The 19,622-nt window shown below is 42.0% G+C and overlaps 1 protein-coding gene across 1 annotated transcript in view; it reads right to left on the minus strand.

The window, feature by feature from the left end:
* Positions 1-19,622, minus strand: part of LOC122794819 (alpha-2-macroglobulin-like protein 1) — a 989,874-nt gene that overhangs the window by 660,898 nt on the left and 309,354 nt on the right. Inside the window, exon 9 of the mRNA XM_044063423.1 lies at positions 9,680-9,794. Coding sequence (XP_043919358.1) covers positions 9,680-9,794 — 115 coding nt within the window. The remainder of the gene's footprint in view (positions 1-9,679; positions 9,795-19,622) is intronic.

Below are 19,622 nucleotides of genomic sequence, written 5' to 3' on the forward strand. Positions count from 1 at the left end.
AATAAGAATGTATGGTCTTTTTGCTTTACTGTCATCACTTGTCTATATGTTTTTGAGTATAAGTGTGTAATACACACTTTTATATTCAATGGGTTGCAGCACGCTTTTCTTTATGTATTAATATTGTAACAATATAACCCTATCTAGTACTCAGCTAACCCTTACATTTAATAGTTTATTGATATACTTTTTCAAGTCTTATTTTAGATGCAGCATATTCCGGTTTTAACCTGGTCAGCCTGAAATTGTTATTTATAATAAATAGTTTATTTATTTAAAAATCTTCTTGAATAAGGCTTTTATAAAAGTCTTGAAAAAAATTTTTTATATATATATATATATATATATTTTAGAGATCATTTATTATTCATTATACATTATTCAATTCCTAGTTGATCCAATTTATATATATTTTTTATTATTTATTATTTTTTATTTTTTCTTCATGCAACCATAATATTAAATGTAGCCGTTATTATAATATTTTTTCATAGTTTATTTATGACTTATTTAATGGCTGTATATGTTTATAGACTTTATAAATATCACTTTAGTAGTTGATACTATTCCCTAACTTTTGATTGTCCTAATTTGAACATTTAGAGTTATTCCAACTTTAGTTTATAATGTATATGATTATTTTTCAACTATATACAGTATATAATTTATAATAAATGTCTCTCGTAGTTTTTAGGTATTGATTTTATTATTTGTCACTAGTTTTAATTGCCTTTCACATATATATTCTTCAGAGTTTATAGTAATTATAGCAATTATTGTACTTATCAGATAGCTTCATTGCTTAAATTATGATTCAGTAAACATAGTCGTCTTTTCTTTTTTAATGATATTCTTTGAAACTGAAGTTATTTATACTTCACACATTTTCGCACCGAAAATTTTATTAACATCAAATACTGTATATTATTTTAACATCGTTGTTCTAAAGACTTTGTTGTCTAGCTGGGAAGCTTGGTACACTGGCTGGGCACTTGACGTTGTGTGCCTTGGGACAAATTGTATGGCACTATCTTCACTATATATATTTTTTGATTATTACTTTTGTGTGAATACATTTTTACATTTTGGATGATTATGATTGTGTGAGCGTACAGTGGTTATAAACTTTGCAGATGATGTACCTACAAAGAATGTATACATTCACCAGATTTTGCTAGAACAAGAGCAACTTGAACGTCGTTTTACATTTCCCTTTTAATTGTTAATTGTAATGATTATTTAGACTAAGCTTGATACCAACTGCTATACTATTTAAACTCTGTTTGTGGGAGTAATTATTATCTGAGGAAGTTCACCTATCTTTTACCCACTTGTTTTTTGAATTAAAAGTTTATTTTATTATACAGCTGCTACGTTTACTGGCTTATTTACTGGTTTATTGGCTGCATACTATTTGGTTATCCGGACACCGTGGTAGAGATCAGGTTCTATTTTCTGAATATCAATAGCTTTATCAGGAATGATGTCAGTAAATAATGATATACTGTACATATGCACCTCTTACTGCATGACATATGGACAAAGGGTGACAGACTTGGGGAACAGAGGCACAAACACAGGGCCAATATTGACATACTGCTCTGATAAACTGAGACAATTGCTGGTGTAACAGGGTTTTTTGTAACATATCTCTTCTGAGGGATATGAAATCAGTAACACACATGGATGTTACCATTTACTGACTGCAGTCATCAGAGCATGCTACTGCATTTATAAAGACAGAAATTGTGTGAGTAACAAATCTAAGACTCTGACCTCTGGCCAGTTTGCAGATAGCTCTACAGGTGAGGGTTTTCTCAACCACATAACACTGTCACGCTAGACTTTAATTCATGTAGAACAGCCATATCCACACAAATCCTGTTTAAACCAACATTACTTCAAATGTAGACCAGCAATGCTTATATTCTGTTCCCATGTCTGGAACATCCCCCTCCAGTTTATTGGCCTGTTTCCACAGTGTTTGTTGTAAGTGGTATTTCCAACTACCCTCTGTGACGCTGTTTGCCAGACACCCACATGAAGTCCTGCTCACAGTGAAGGAAAAGGGCCAACACCCACATGAAGTGTTTAGTTATAGGAGTGTGTTTCCATGCAATTGGCTATAGGAATGATACCACAGCTGTTCCACATGCAATTAGCAAGTGGGGGACTCCAATTCGTGCACAGGCCATCAGCAGATCATGAGCATTACCTACAAAAGTCAAGCAACTGCCTATGCAGAACAGATATATTTTCTACATCTACCAGAGAGAGAGAGAGAGAGAGAAAGAAGGAAAGAAAGGAAGAAAGACAGAAAGAGAGAAAGAGCCAAGTCACACACATCTTTATATTTGACAGGACTGAGTTTACAAATGCTACTAGAATACTTATTTGTGCTACCGTTTTACACAGTTATCACAAGCACCACAGACACTATAAGGCTGAGGGCTACCAAAAGGAATGTCTACAGTGATTGACTTCAGCACATCATGTGATATAGGTCAATTGGATGTGTAGTGGGTCGGACAGGCCTCATAATGAAATTCTCTCTGTCACTGTCTGTCTCTTTCTTCCCCACATCTCTGTGTGTGTATGTTTGACATATTATAGTCTGTTGGCCTTAGATATGTGTGAGTATTCCTATGCAATGTGTGTGAAGCATAAATGGTGTACAATTTGGTGTGTGTGCACAGACATCTGCAAATGACAGATATGCATAGTCCATTGTGTTGTCAGACATGGGCTTCATTTCTGTAAGTGTAGGAGCATGCCCAGTATAACCTTCTGTATTGAGTGTGTGAATCCATTCCAGGTAGGGTAGTGCTCCAGTCCAGGGTTTGTTGTTCTACACCTACAGCTAGCAAACTGTTTCTGCTGGATATCTGCAGATAGGTTGACAATATGGAGTCACGATGGGTGAAGGATAGGGAGATACTGTAACTATTGCTGTCTGTGCTGCTTGTGTTATATGGCTGGTGTTAGCAGAGATATTCAGACACATGTATTGTTTTACACTGTGATGTATTATGCCATCAACTACAGACAGATCTAATTATTGGCTCACAGTTATTTACCAGGAAATACAAGATGAATGAAGCTGAGTCCAATATTGTGGGCCACAGCCTACACATTCTTGCACACTCCTGCCATTCTGAAGGGGTAGCTACAGACACTTGCTGATGGGTCTGTGTAAATGGTTCAGCACCTTGGTAGTATGGTGGCTGAGGATCCCCTTCTTGTACATGTATTGACTTAACAGAATGGCCATATCCTGCTGTGGTCATACCTCTCAGCTGTACAGATTCACCCAGGTTACCCAGAGGCAGGGCTCATATATCTGGTCAGTTCCCCTACACATTGTGGTTTATGAGCAGGTTTGTAGCCACCCAGTAATAGGTTTACAGGCAGGGGTAGTATGGGCTGGTGGCTTCCATTTCATATTGTATTCTGACCTATCATGCAGACTGGAGGCATGTCAGTAGAGTACAGATCTTAAGTTTTATTGACCTACATATTAGTTTCAGACTTTGTACCCTTCAGAACTAACATACAACTGCCAGACCTGTTGTAGTCTGTCTGTGTAGGTTTGGAGGGGGTGTTCACCATTGCAATCATTTGGAGGCCTTAGCCCAGCCTTTCTTTATGGTCATCTACACCTGTCCTGCAGGCTGAGGCTGGTGGTGGGTATGTGAGCCTCACTGACATGCATGTATGTGTCCTACTGGCACCCACAGTTATTTGGGTCACCACATGTACTGCAGTGGGATTTGTCACCTTGTCTAATACTGCCTAGTATGTTGACACCAGTATGTGTTATGGATTTCATGTTGCCCATATAGGTGTCCACTATCTGCTACCATCCCATCAGCCACCCAATTCCCTTGCATGCTCACATCCATACCTTAGATACAGCTATCAGAACATACTACTCCATTCAGTAAATGAGAGGAAGAGTGACTTACCTTGTGGCTGGGCCAGTATTGAGGACAGTGCTGAAGGGCTGACTATGTCAGATGCACATAGTACACTCCCTATACATGGTAAAACACAGGTAGTGTCATGTTTGGCATCCCTTTTACTGTATGTGCGAGTCAGAGAGAAGTATCATTCCCTGGGTCTCTACCATGTCAGTGGATGTGCTATGCGTTGCCTCTTTGCCAAGGCCTGGGATTACTGTGCACACCTCCTTCTGCCTACATGGGCAGGCTCAGGCAGTTCCTCCTCATAGTCACTGTGTGCCTGTGATGGCCTTGGCAATGGTGGGGGGCTGTGTGTCCTTTCCCCATGCTGTTCCTGCTGCAGCTGTTTCCGCGGGATCATATTGTGTAGCATGGCACAAACTATGAACATTTGTGTACATGTAGCTGGAGAGTACTGCAATGCTCCACCGGATATGTCCAGGCAGTGGAACCATGACTTGAGCATCCCAAACACACTCTCTATAATGATTCTGGTTTGTGTGTGAGCCTCATTATGGAGGTCTTGTTCAGGTGTGTGTGCATTTCTGAGGGGTGTCATCAGTGACAGCTCCAGTGCATAGCCAGCATCCCCCACTAGGTGGCCATATGGGATGTCACCACTGGCAAATGACTGGTACAGCTGTGTCATATGCCAGATATGGGAGTTGTGATAGCTTCCAGGGCTGCCAGCACACACATTCAAGATAATGCCCTGGGCATCGCACATGACCTGGCAGTTGATGGAGGAGAAGCCTTTGTGGTTTATGTAGACCCTACCTCACTCACCAGGTGGTGCTTTGATATGTATGTGCATGCAGTCTATAGCACCCACTACCTCAGGGTATTCTGCCATTTGGTGGAAGAGATGCATATTGCTGGTCAACACCTCAAGAGTGTTGAGGAAATATATGTGCTCACTGGCATGTGCTGACATGGCATCCAGGAACTGGTGGAGTACCCTGGATGCTGATGCCTGTGAGATCCCCATGATATTCCCAGTTGCCATTTGGAAGGTATCTGTGGCTAGTATTCTTAAGCCTACACATACCTTGATATTCACTAGGATGGGTTCCCCTCTGTTGGGTCTGTGTGTGAGGTGGAGCCGGCACAGCTCAACAATTTGCTGTAGAATGACCCTGTCCACCCTATAGTGCTCCACTATCTCCAACTCATGTAGCCCATGGTAGATTACCCTGGGTCTGTACACTTTTCTCCTCCTCCTCACTGTGTGATGGTCATCAGCATTCACATCCTCACCACCCTCAGCCTCTTGCACATATTGATGTAAGAGAGCGACAGCAGCCCCTAAAATTTTGTTAGTTTTGTCAGGTAAAATTTCCCTGTCTGTGTACACCGGTGGTGTAGGGCTTGTGGGAATAAAACAGACTGAAAGGTGTTTGCATAGCTTATATTAGTGTGCTGGGTTGTTGCCTGTGTAATTGGCTGATTCTGATACATTTCACCTGCCAGCTATGCTAGTTCTTCTTGATTGCTTTCCTACTGCTGTTTTTCCTTCCCATTGCCTTCCCGTTTAAGTCCCGAGGTGCACCATGCATACCCAGTGCCCAGATGTGAACAGTGCTGCTATTTCCTTTTTTTTTTTCTTTTTGTTTAAAACCCTCGTTTAAGCAGAGGAAACAGTGCTCAACAATGTGAGACACACCCCTTCCTTAGCTTTGCTTGGCTAAGGACAAACACAGGCCACAGAGCTCCAATAAGCTTACAGCATGCATGACACACCTCCTTATGAGGTCATCCACCTCTTATACTTATACAATGGTGTTGCTGCACCTACATGGTTGGGTGCAAGATAACACTGAAGGAAATCTGTGATTCAGTATCAGTCTCCTCATTTACATAAACCAGAATGCTAATTCATAGTTAGCACACTCACACTGAGCCTTCCCCCTTAGCAACCACTATTCCCTGGTATTGTTGTCTTATGCATGCAATTGACTATTATGGCAAAATGCTAATTTGAGTATGAAAGCTTATTTCCACCTTGATTTCTTATTTACATGGTGATTCCATTTGCGCACCGCTGCCCTACACTTAAACGGCCGAGATCTGCCTAAAAAAATAAACTTGTTTTTTATAAAATATTTGGCCATTGGCATGCCTACTACATTGCATATATGCTTTCTTTTGAGCTGTCATGCCTCCGTTTTGTAATTTCCAAAAATGTATTTGTTCAGTAATCAAATACATTTCTGCAGGTTACACTATTCCTGCACAGACACTTGCCTGCTTCCTGGATCACTAATTCACCTCATTTGCATGTTTTTCACCAGCAAATGAGGTAATTAGCATATAGCAGTGGTGTCCATGCAGGAATAGTGTAGGAGCACTTGTGCACGTCCCGGGAGCTCGATCTTGGATCGCTTGTCGGCCATATTGAGTGCAGCAGCTCTTGCACTATTCCTGCACTCCATGCAGAGCTTGCTGAATCCGGGGGAATGTCTTTATAAGGGGAAAGCCCATGGTATCCCCATACCACACAACTTTAAATATACTAATTCTGAGATTATACATTGGGGTATGGAGAAATGTCCTCAACTCTGTTGTTTAACAATCTTGTTCTTTTCAAATGACAAGTTTTTGTGATACACAGGAACTGATGGAAAAATTCAATGACTCCAGTTTCACCAAAACATTTATTTATCATCAGCAGAACTCCAGTTTTGCTGAACTTGTCAATAATTTTGTCAGATATGGTTTATTTGAGCAATCAAGTTTTATCAGTAAAGAAATTCCATGAAATTACTAAGAAAAAAATGTTAAAGCTGTACTCACTAACAAACAATATTTATTTTATTATTTTATTTTATATTTGTTGACCAGGATAGTCCAACTGGATATATGTCCATTTTCAGCGGAGGCCTGGGGAGAAAAGCTCTAAGACATTACCAAAAATTACAAAGCGATTACATGCTAAGCAATATACAAGTCATTGATAGTTATACAAACCAGATACACAAAGCTGTTTAGGGTTTTCTATATATATATATATATATATATATATATATATATATATATATATATATATCTAACAATAATTTCATCTGAGGTCATACATGATGCAGGAGATGGGGCAGTTTAATTTAAGTATCTCAACAATAAAATAGAATGTAAATCAATCACCAGAAATCAGTTGTGACATACACTGCAAACAGCACATCACTGGGATCATATAAAAACTTTTATATGGAGACATGTGTGGGGAGAAAAGTAGGGATGCATTGTCTCACAGCTATCTGGACAACTCACATCATCTTTGGATAAACAAACACAAGGAGGGTTCCATAGTTAAAAAATCACCCACAAAAAAAGACCTCCCTAAACAAGAAAAAGTAACTGGTCAACTGCTCAACTCAGGGAAATTAATAGAAATAAATGTTTTTACAAGGAGTAAGCCCCTATGCTCCTCATACTCATGTAACTACATATACAAATTCCATGACTGGTCAACCTATAGAATATTGATAAACTTCTTTAACCCCAACATTCAGTGACCTTAGAGACAACATGATCTGTATATGTGTCAACACAGGAGCTGAACAATCGTGAATGCTAAAGCAACTCAACAAATGTTTCAATGTTGAATAAGTATTTATGCTCATTATTCTCACTGCCTCAGAGGGATATGGGTTCTGTGCCTGCACAATTACAGCTTTCCAGAGGTCAGAATCCCCTCCTCTAACTCTCTATGATAGGGGAGTGTCTAAGCTCCTCCCATCAGGGAAGTCTTCCCTCTGTCACAGAAAGTCACTTATTCAGTCTGTTTTCCCAGCTGTAGGACTCACATAGTTGAATCTCCTCAGCAGCCTGTATTGCTGGATTACAGCTTCCAACGCACATAAGATTGCTTTGGGAACTTCCCTTCCTCTTTGTTATTATATACTTTTGCTTTGTTTCATTTTATATTAAAATGTCTTATTCCTTGAGGATGTGCAATACATATTAAAGGAAGCAAGAAAACATGCAACTAGAAAATCTTATGTTTACAAGTGGAAGAGGTTTTCTAGGTAGTGCATAACTGATATCATAGGGCCAGGTATGGTGTCTACCCCTCTGGTTTTGAAATATTTGTGTGAGCTACTCAGTGATGGCTTATTTTATGCATCTTTCAAGGTGCATCTTGCAGCCATCTCAGCTTGTTTACCACGGATCCCCCCTCTTTCTTCTCTTTTCGTGGTCAAAATGTTTGTGAAGAGTGTTGCATATGAAAATCTCTTAAAAACAAATTTCTACTCCTTGGGAACTACACTTTGTTCTTGAAAACTTGATATCTCCTTTCAACCTGCCATTCAGGCTGATTTGATGTGCATCAATTAGAAAACTGATTTGCTTATTCCTCTAACATCTGCAAGGTGAATCTCTGAGACTCAAGCTTTCATGGCGGGCCAGCTTTATCTGATTTTCCACAAGGACAGCATTGCTTTATGCACTAAGTATTCTTTCCTGCCAAACGTTGTTTCATAATTTACCCTGACTCAGGCCATCAGTCTTCCAGTTTTCTTTCCAAAACCTAAACACAAGGAAGAGAAGATTCTACATACTTTGGATGTGCACAGGTAGCTTGGGTACTACCTTGACAGAACTTAGCCCTTCAGGAAAGCTGAATAGCTGTTTATTTCCTGTTATGGAGCTGAGAATAGTCAACTTGTCTCTAAGCAAATGATTGCACATTAGTTGTCCTCTACTGTTTTTTTGTTACTTACACTATGGTGAATCTATTCCAGGCTAGACTGAGGCACATTATAACAGAGCCTTATCTGCTTTGGTGACATATTGGAAAGGAATGGACTTTAGAAGCCTTCTAGAGGCATATTTGGTCCAGTGTTCATACCTTTACAAAGCACTACAAGCTTTCTCAAGTTCCAGAGTAGGCCTTGTGAGGACCATTCTGGAGAAGCTCATAGATCCTTATTCTTCCTCCTCTCAGGTAGGGCAGGCTTTGAGAATCTACCTGTATGCCACTGAGGCGGTGTGAATGATGAACATGGTATTGTTGCAGAACTCCTACTTACCTGAAACTGTAGATGTCTAATTTCACACTTCCTCAGTGACACCACCCACCCACCATCCACCTGATTTTAAATATAGTTCAAAAGTATCCAGCCTTGCTGTGTTGTTGGTTGGCTTTGGTTATTTGTGTTGGTGTTTTATGGCTGTGAATTGATTGGCTTCAGGCAATTCTTGCTTCTGATCTTTCTTGGTTTGTCCTACTTAACAATAAAAGCCTGAATAATTGACTGTCCATTACTGGGGTCAGACTTCTGCTGACAGGAGGGACTCAGCCAATCCTCTATCACAGAAAGCCAGAGGAGGAGATTCTGAGCTCTGCAAAAGCTGCCATTATAGGTGTTTGTGCAGGCATAGAACCCATATGCCACAGAGACAGTGTGAAATTCAAACATCTTCCTGTTACAGGTAAGTAGGACTTACACAACTGTACTTTCCTTGACAATAAACTTAAAATACTAAAATGCAGATAAGCGAACATTCACACATACATATCCAAGTAGGTATTCTCTCCTTTCATTTCTGAGAAACAGCAGCTTTTCTCCTTCCCTCTGTAAAAACCCACAACATGCAAATGATTGCAAATGTTCTGTGGTCACCTCAGAGCTATAGTTCTTCCATGCCCTGAACTAAACAGACCCCCAGTCTATAAAAAAAAATTGTACAACACATTTTTGATGTAGTATCTATACCTGTTCCTTCCTCTTCAAGGCTGGCAGTGATGTCAAACAATGATTGGTAACCAAAGGAATTCTTCAAATACTCTTCAGTGTTTACTGAAACAAGGAAGCAGCCATTCAAGTCTGTCTGTTAAAGAAAGAGGAAACTGTAAGTTCAAAGTCTGAGACGATGCACAGATTTTATCAGTGGGTAGAAGGTTCGTCTTATTGCATGTAATAGAAAAGGAAGAGATGAAGTGAGACAATACAAAACCAGATTTATTTTCTTTTGTGTTTTTAACCAGAATTATCTGATTGGGCATGAGATCACCTTTTCAGTGAAGGCCTGTGGTGGAAAAGCTCCACATGACAAATAATAATGATATAGTATACAAACCTTACATGTCAAATGCCAAATAGCACTGTATAATAAGAGAATGCATGCTACATAAATGAACAAAGTATTACATGCAACTGTTTACATATAAAATTCATGCCTTTATATATGTGAGAAAACTTCTGGTTCAAGGCAAACCAAAATGATAAACTAATAATTGAACTGGTAGCTACAAATCCAATGAAAATGGTCATTTTTATTGTGAAGATAGTTGAAGGCTGCCAGCCTAGCCAGACAGAATTTTGTAGACAATTCTGTCATTTGTAAATAATGTAAGCCACAGGCTTGTTCTCTTAAATGTGAAGAGACTGCACTGGATACTGAACTGCAAAAATGTAACTACAGTGCGTTCTGCTGTAAGAAAGCTAAGTCAAGCATTTTATGACTGTCTTTAATGTCAAAATTCGGAGCCTATATATCTGGATGAAGGAATTCTGCCTATTATTTTGAGGCCAGAGTTAGTGGCTAGAATTAGAATGTATAAATGTCCTTTATTGCTCTGGTTTCTGACCAGGTATAAAGAATGTAAATGTAGTTAGCCTGGGAACACCAGAGAAGTGTGAAGAATGATGTCATGTGAAGCAGATCTGTGTTATCAATTTAACGAGAGAGAATCAGAGAGCTCAGTGCATTTTGTCTTGAGAACATCCAACATCACAAGCACTGCTTTGCTCTTTATGTAAGTTTATTTAAATCTGTGTTTTCACTTAGATATAGTTAGGAAATAGGAAGATTAGACTAGTAAGTTTTTCTGTGATGTCAGAAATTTTGCTACTGTATTATTTTAAGTATTTCTCTGTGATCTCCGAACTCTTTACTAGCACTGTATAGTAAGAAGTATTGTCTTGTGTTTTTATTATTTAGTATTAACTATTTTTAAACCTTTCAACTGTGGCTGCTTTATGTAGAGTTAATTTAAGCTCTAAAAGTACATTGCATGTATATAGTGGTACTGTACCAAGTCACTCTAATAAGCCTTGACTGTTCAGTCACACTTACCATTTGGATAATAATATTGCACAGTAATAATTGGACACCCTTTCAGAAGGGTCTTTGAGTAGCTAATATTAGTGGATGGTGGGAGCTGGCACTACCTTTTAGATTGGGCAGAAAAGGGGCACAGCTGGAGAATATATGCCATCCTCCCCCACGAGTGTATGTGTGGTTGTTTATAACTCTTATCTCAAAGTGTGTCTGTCAGCTACTTGGGCAGGGACACAAAGCACTGGTTGGACAGTGAGGGTGCTGGAGGTTTTAGCTTGGCCACTACTCTGAGATCTGAACCCTATAGTTATGCTAGTGGGGATTCTTATTGGGGACCTGGCGAGAAAGGGAGAAACCAGCCCCAGACTGACTGTGATTTCTGTGTGCTCTTAAGAGAATGCATGCTACATAAATGAACTATTGTGTGTGTATTTATTATCCGTTCTCTATATGGACTCCCCTCACTAGTGTTAGTGGTGAGAATTGAGGCTCCTTGATTGCTGGGCCAGGGCACGGGCATCACATATTAATTGTTTGGCAGTGGTGGGATATCCACACCACATATTAATTGGTTGGCAAATACTATTTGGCTTGTAGTGGTGTGGGTAGAGTGAATTCCTGTAGCTTGTGTACAGTGATCACTGAAGGTGTTTTGTACTCTAAATCAGCCATGCAGTGAGTTCAGATCACAATTGTTTTATTTCTTTTGTTAGCCTAGTTAGTCAGGGAGAGCAGGCAGAATGTCAGCAGAAGGGTATGGAAAGCTGACAAGGAGCCAGCTGGCTGAGATGTGCTAGGCTAGGTGACTGGTGCATGGAAACCTGACTAAGGCAGACATGATTGCAGCTTTGGCCACAGCTGCATCAGAAAACAGCAACCAGGAGGACAATGAGACTGGCAGTAGAGATGTACCATCCTCAGAGAATGGACAGCTTAACCTTTCTGCAGAGGACTTAAAAATCCATCTAGAGCTAAACAGATTTGAGTTAGAGGTCAGGCATTTGGAAATAGAAGCAGCTGAGAGACTGAGATGTCTGCAGGCTGAGGAGAATGAAAAACTGCTATGCCTGGAATCTGAGGAAAAGAAGATGCAGATGCAGCATGAAAAGGAGATGCTGACTCTTTGCCAGAGTCATGGAGGTAATGGGGAAGGGAGTAACTGGAACCCAGAAGCACAAAAGGTCAGTGAATTTCTTCCACAGTTTAAAGAGGGGGATAATTCTGATAGTTTCATTCATATGTTTGAAAGGGTATATAAACAGTATGATGCTGACCAAAGGCTCTGGGTATGGTTCCTGATTCCCTTGCTCCATGGTAAAGCTGTAACTGTGTTACCTAAACTTGCTGATTGTGAATATTTTAATTATATTGCTGTTAAAAATCACCTGTTAGATTGTTTTAATCTAAGACCTGAAACATATAGGAAAAAGTTTTGTGAGCATACACGCAAGGCAGATGAAAGTGTGTGTGAATATGTTGCTGAACTGAGCACTTATTTTCGTAGGTGGGTGATTGAATGTCAGGTCACCACTTTTGAAGGGCTGGCAGACCTTTTGGTGAGGGAACAAGCCCTTAGCACTTTGCCTGAGGGCATGAAGATCTGGTTAGCTGATAGACAATGTGCTACTTCAGATGGATTGGGAAAGAAGGGAGACCTATACCTAGCAAGCAGAGCATCCCTGCACAGGAAAGGGACCCCCAGTACTGCTCATGGGTCTAAAGGAACCCATGGTGGGCACCACAGACTGCTCCAACAGAATCTGCCAGTAATAGGAGAAGCTACAAGCCCAGGTGTACATCCAGGACCTAGGGTTAAATGTTTTGAATGCAACCAGTGGGGCCGTGTGGCATACAGATGTCCACAGAGGCAAAATTGGGAACAAAAGGTGAGAGAGCCAGTAAGTGGGAAAGACAAAATGCCAATAGTAGGTTGTATTGAGACAACAAGGGTACCAAACTACCATCCTGCAGATGTCCAGATAGGGAAGGATTTGGATGAGACAGTACCATGTGCTTATGCAGTTACACACAGTCAAGCTAGGAAATAAGCATGTGGATCTGATAGCCTAGGGGAGACCCAGACAGACTACATACTTGTAGCCAGGACTGGTGAGATGATTACTTCAGGAAGGAAGCTATGCTGTAGCAGTGAGACTGAATGTGAGCCACAGCTGCTTGTGGGTACTGATGTTCCCTTGGACAGAGTGACTGCAAAGGTAGAGGTGAGTAGTAGTACCCAGGCTGACAGTGAGGCACCACTGTCAGAGAATGCCAGACTTCCTGTGGAAGGGGAGCTGGGTAGGGTTATAAAAAGGGAGTTGAGACAGGCTCAGCTTTCAGACCCTACATTGCAAGGCCTGAGGCAGGCGGCTAGGGAAGCACCTGATTCTCTAGGGAAGGGGGAATCTGTATACTGGGACAAATGTTTACTGTATAGAGAGTGAACCCCTGAGGGAGGGCTAGAAGGTGAGAGGGTACAGCAGTTGGTAGTGCCTAGAGTCTACCATCAGGTGCTTCTAGCCATAGCCCATGATATTCCCTTTGCAGGTCATATGGGCATAAACATACAAAGAATGGTATTATGCAGAACTTCTGTTGGCCTGGAATTTCTAGAGCTGTAAAAAGGTACTGCAGGACCTGTGAGCAGTGCCAAAAGGTAGGCAAGGCAGGAGACAAGATGAGAGTCCCTTTGATGTCTTTGCCTGTGATTGAGGAGCCATGTCAGTGGGTAGCTATAGATATTGTGTGGCCTCTGAATACCCCAAGTTCCACAGGGAAAGAGTGTATCCTAGTGGTAGTGGATTATGCTACATGATATCCTGAGGCAGTGGCTTTGTCCTCTGTTGAGGCTGAAAAGGTGGCAGATGCTTTGTTAGAGATTTTCAGCAGGGTAGGTTACCCAAAAGAAATACTGACTGACAGAGGTGCCAATTTCATGTCAGACCTGCTGGCTTGTCTCTGGAAGTACTGTGGGTTGAAGTACATGAAGACCAGCCCCTACCATCCCCAGACTAATGGTCTTGTTGAGAGGTTAAACTCTACAATCAAGTCCATGCTACAGAAATTTGCAGACCAGCTTAAGAGGGAGTGGGAGAAATATTTGCCCCATCTGTTATTTGCTTACAGAGAGGTTCCCCAGGAATCCACAGGTTTTTCACCCTTTGAGTTGCTGTATGGGCATAGGGTTAGGGGACCTCTAGATTTAATTTGAGATGAGTGGGAAGGTGAGTGCAAGTCTCACAAGGAGTCTGTTGTGGCATATGTCCTAAACCTCAGGACAAGGCTCAGGGAACTCATGGGCTTGGCCCAGGAGAACCTGGCAGAAGCCCAACAACAGAAAAAGGTGTGGTATGACAGGAATGCTCGAGCTAGAGAGTATGCTGTGGGGTAGCAGGTAATGGTTCTCATTCCTGTCAGACACAAGCTGCAAGCAGCTTGGAAGGGACCCTACAATGTTGTAAGAAAGGTAAGTGATGTTAACTACATGGTGGAACTGCTAGGCAGAAGGCAATGGCACAAATTGTACCATGTTAATATGATGAAACCTTACCCTACCCTCACTACCACACACCTAGCCTTTCTCCTCTCTGCCTGCCATATGAGTGTCAGACATCCTTCAGCATATGTCTGTGAATGCAAAGACTACTGCACTATCAAATGACTAATTGTGGCCCATAGCCCACCATGTATGTGCAGTGTCCTCCAGATGTTCTAACACGTTGACATGACTGACTGAGCAGCAAGACTGTAATTACAATGTGCCATACTGACAGGGAACAGAAATGAACAACAGGTATTGCCTGTGCATATGTATGTATGGGTAGGTATACCTGGCTGTCACATAACAACTGACATGGGATGCAAAACATAATTTAAATAAGCTGTACATGTTGTACACATGTGTAACCTTAGTTTCTGTACATTGAACAGCGTTACACCTCTACAGCTACTGGTGGTGTCATTGCCCTGACACAGACATGGGTAGTATAATAGGCATGAGTATCACATTGAAATTGTAGAGGTGGCCAACTGTGTTCTGACCCTGTGTCCATGCTTACTACAGATATATGACCACCCACATAGCTGTATGGCCTCAGCAATACCTTAATTGTAAAACATGTTGACACCAAAGGTGGGTAAACCTCTTTGCTGGACAGTAGAAATGCACAAAGCACATAATGTGATGTTATATTGGCTGTACAGGGCAAAGTAGGAGCAGGCACTAACTGGGCAGCATTTCAACCTTTGTCTGAATGAGAATATTAGGTCACAGGTGAATTACTGTAAGGCTAACTATGAGTACAAATTGGACACATCCACTAAGGGCAATCACAATGCCATCTTCACATATGTCTACAGTCTCAGAGGCAACAACCCAACCCACACTGTAATGGTGGTCAATCACAGCACATACACACACACCATAGCTACAGCCAACCTGCTGCAGACAGGTTTATGGCAAACATCACCCCCCAGCTCACCATCAGTATAGGTGGATATGCACAGCACATGCACCCCTCCCCTCATCATCATGGATCAGGTGCAAACTGCCTAATCAAAGTTAACAAAAGCAAGTCCCCCTGGGCCTGATAACATTCCTGTCTACATCCTACATGAACCCAGGCATATGCTTCCAGCTCCATTACACACTGTATGCAAGCAAAGCCTGAGCACCATTGACATCCCATCTGCAAGGAACACAGCCACTGTCATCCCAGTACACAAATGTGAATGATGAATGATAGTTTATGTAATGTACTGGCCCTCATTGGGAGGAACATGACACATCAGGACCAGGAGTACAATGCATGTTCATATAGTGCTGCCAGGTACAGGAGTATGATGTGTTTGTAAGTCGTGACTAATGACAGTCCAAATTCATGTGCTGGCTCTGTAAAGAACTCTGGTCAATGTCTGAAGTCCTGTGATATGTTTTCCTGTTTATGTCTTCCAGGTGCCATGTAGAGGCAACTGCCTTACACCGATGCAGAAGCAGTAGCCATCACAGAAGCTGTAAACTTAAACTATGCCATCCTTTCTGGGCGTAAGTGGCAAAATCTGCAGGAGCAGACTGCTCTGTGGGATGTGATCATCCACAGAGTGAATGTCTTGGGCCACCATGGACGGACATACGATCAAGCCAGGCATAGTGCAGCTGACTTGATACATTGTGCCTGACAAAAGGCTGCTGCTGTAGTGAGGGACTGTACTGCAAACGGTGGAGTGGCCAGCCACACAGGCCCCACTTACAGCCACAGAGGAGCTCCTTGCCAACCTTGAGGTAGCCCCCACACAAACTCAAACATGGGAAACAGCTGTCATGGAGGTGGGTGACACACAGGCAACAGGAGAGGAGCATCCAGGTAAGGCCAAAGTGCACATCAATGTAATGAGGTAGCATTTAAACTGTCTTCTATAGAACCTCTAGATGCATATGTCAGTGTAAAATGGATTAGTGGATGGGGTGTAGTAATGCACACAAGTGCACATCTATGGTGAAAGACAGCAAATTGTGTAATATCATAGTGTGTACTGCACCTGTGCAGAAATGTAGCATTCATCTTGTACCGATGTCTAATGTGAATCTGCTGACAATACCTCTCTCTCACAACTATATAGGTACCTCTGGTCTGCACATGGGACAGCAGCCTGAACCCAGTAAGTATGGGGTTTTCCTGTTGTGGCTAACCAGTACCCCAGGCATGCTAAAGTTAATGCACGTGACCATGCACACAGCTGTTACACTCAGCCATTTGGCAATATCTACATGTTCACTTATGGTGGTGCTTACTGCATTGCATCACGGTGGTCATCACAGGGGCCTATATACAGGAGATGTCACATATCTGTAGCATACCTCACAACCTGTCACTGCAGGACATCTAGACAAAGACTGACAAAATGGCAGAACAAAGGCCTAAAACCAGGGTCATATTGTATAAATTAGTGGTATACAGTGCATATAAATGGTGTACACACCTGTTAGAATGCCAGGTATTTCTGATATACAAAAATGAGTGCACAATAGACAAGTTCAAAATACTGCCACCCTTTCATGTGACCTATAACCTGTACAATTCAATTGTAAAGCAAACAAATCTGTTAGGGGAAAATAATGACACATAATAGTAGAACAACCTAGATGCATATGTGTGCACAGGCTGAAGCTAGTACTGTATTGAGGCAGCTTTTGATATAACTACAGCAGTACATCTTATTGGGTACGCAACTGCCATCAATTACAGAGACTCTTTGATTAACAGCAAATAATGGTCAGCTTTCCTACCAGGATTATCCTAACATATACCCAGTTGCATGCTACAGCAACACCCATGGTTTGCATAGAGCTGACGAAGTTGCTAAGGGACCACATGTTTGAGATGTATCAGCCTGGAGAAGGGTACCAAAACATTTCCACAGCATTGCACATACCATGGAACACAGTGCAGACAGTCATCAAAAGGTGGTGAAAATATGGGGCTATAGTGACATTACGAAGGAGTGGATATCCCACCAAAGTCTATGAGAATACAAGACCAAAACTGGTGAGGGAGGTTGCCAGGAGTCCTACAGCAACAGTGAAGGAGTATCAGGAATCTTCAGCAAGTACTGGGTGTGACCTACATGTCACAACAATCTTCTATCGTCTCCATATGTCCTGCCTATAGGGTAGGTTTGGAAGATGGCAGAAGTTTCTCACACCAAACAATATCCAGGCCTGGTGAAATTCTGGAAACAATACATCAGGTCTCCAAAAAATAAGTGGGAAAATGTGTTATGGTAATATGGGAACATGGCTGAACTCTTTGGCCACAATTCTGACAGGTGTGTTTGGCGCAATAACACCACTGTTTATCACCACAACAACAACACCCCCACAGTGAAGTGTGGTGATGGCAGTGTCCTGCTTTGGGTTTGCTGTTCACAAGCTGGAACTGGGGCTGTAGCCAAGTTAGAGGGGATTATGAACAGTTCCAAAGGCTGGTCCCTTGTGGCTCCAAAACATTCTGGTGTCTACCACATAGCTGTGGGTGAGGAATTCCACATTTCCACACAACAATGGCCCAAACCATACATCCAAATCAACAAAAGGATGACTTCTCCAGAACACATGCAATGTTCTGCACTGGCCGAGTCAGAGCCCACACCTACTTCCAATAGGATATATGCAGGGTAACCTGAAGAGTGCAGTGCACAGGGGATGCCCATGCAATCTGACACAGTTGGAGGTGTTTTGCAAGGGAGAGTATGCAAACATTGGCAAGTCAAGATGTGCCATGCTAATAGACATGTTCCTAAGAGGACTGAATGCTGTGATTAAATCAAAAGGTGCTTTAACAGAGTATTACTTTAAGGGTGGGCACACTCATGCAACCAGCCTATTGTACCTATTTCAGTTACCAGATGTTACCTGTAACTGATGTGTATGTTCTTCAGTTGGATTGCACAGGTTATATGTCATATGAAATGATGGCAATGTTATGACCTGAATTCTGAGGTCTCGTGATATATCACAAAAACCTGGCATGTCAACAGGTGTGTGTACACTTACTATACCCACTGTAAGCTTGGGAAGTTGTTTGAGTAACTGGCTTTGTTTTAACATGCATGTACTGCAGGTTGTGCAGTCTGCACCTCAAATTAAGACATTAATTAGTGACACCCAGTAATGTATCAGACAAACACAGGAGTTATGAGGAACAGACCAAACATATGAGCCACACATGTAGACATTCAGCAAAACCCTGTACAGTTGGGTGGTATGTTCTGTAGGAGTTGCCACAGTGCTATACAGGTGAACAGCAATAATTTACATGGGTGAAGTGTGTGCTAGGTGAAAGGCCATCACCTACTACCACCACTCACGTATCCCAGAGGTGTCTATTAGTAGTAATGGTAATTGGAAAGGGCTACACTGCATGGTGCTGAGGGTCTGTCCAGAGTGTGCATGTTATTGTCTGACTGTGTGTCATGAATGCCCCCAGTCGGCTAATGTGAGGTCTGTGTAATGCCTTTGAGACACTTCACCTGTGTGTGTGTGTGTGTGTGTGTGTGTGTGTGTGTGTGTGTGTGTGTGTGTGTGTGTGTGTGTGTGTGTGTGTGCACCAGCAAACCTTATAGTGCCAGTAGTAATTTACATATGTTGTTATTCCCTCACAGGTGGACATGGTGGCTGCGGTCCCTCCCACTCTGATGCTGATGTCCTTGTCTCTGCAGACTCTGACCATGATAAAACTCATATTGAGGCACAGGTGGGGTTGTCAGGGACTGCATCTGTGCCATTGGTTGGCATCCCACTATTGTCAACCCCATCCCCGCACACAGTCACAATGCCTACACATACCCTGTCACCAGTGGCCACAGACAATGGACAGTTGGCGGGTGGTGGCATGGAACAGGCTACTGTGCTGACTATGGCAGGTGAGGGTGCAGACACTAGCCATAGCCAGAGTGCTGGTGAGGTCCCACACAAGCAGATGGGCAGGAGCGCTCGGAAGAGGATTGCAGCCTGTCATGCCACTGTTGCAAGTGCCACAGCAGTAGTCACCAGATGCATGTTTTGGGTCATCATGGGGGCACAGGCACATAATGAAC

Source organism: Protopterus annectens, chromosome 2.part1, assembly GCF_019279795.1.
Source record: "Protopterus annectens isolate FY-2018-M chromosome 2.part1, PAN1.0, whole genome shotgun sequence".
Classification (NCBI taxonomy): Eukaryota; Metazoa; Chordata; order Ceratodontiformes; family Protopteridae; genus Protopterus; species Protopterus annectens.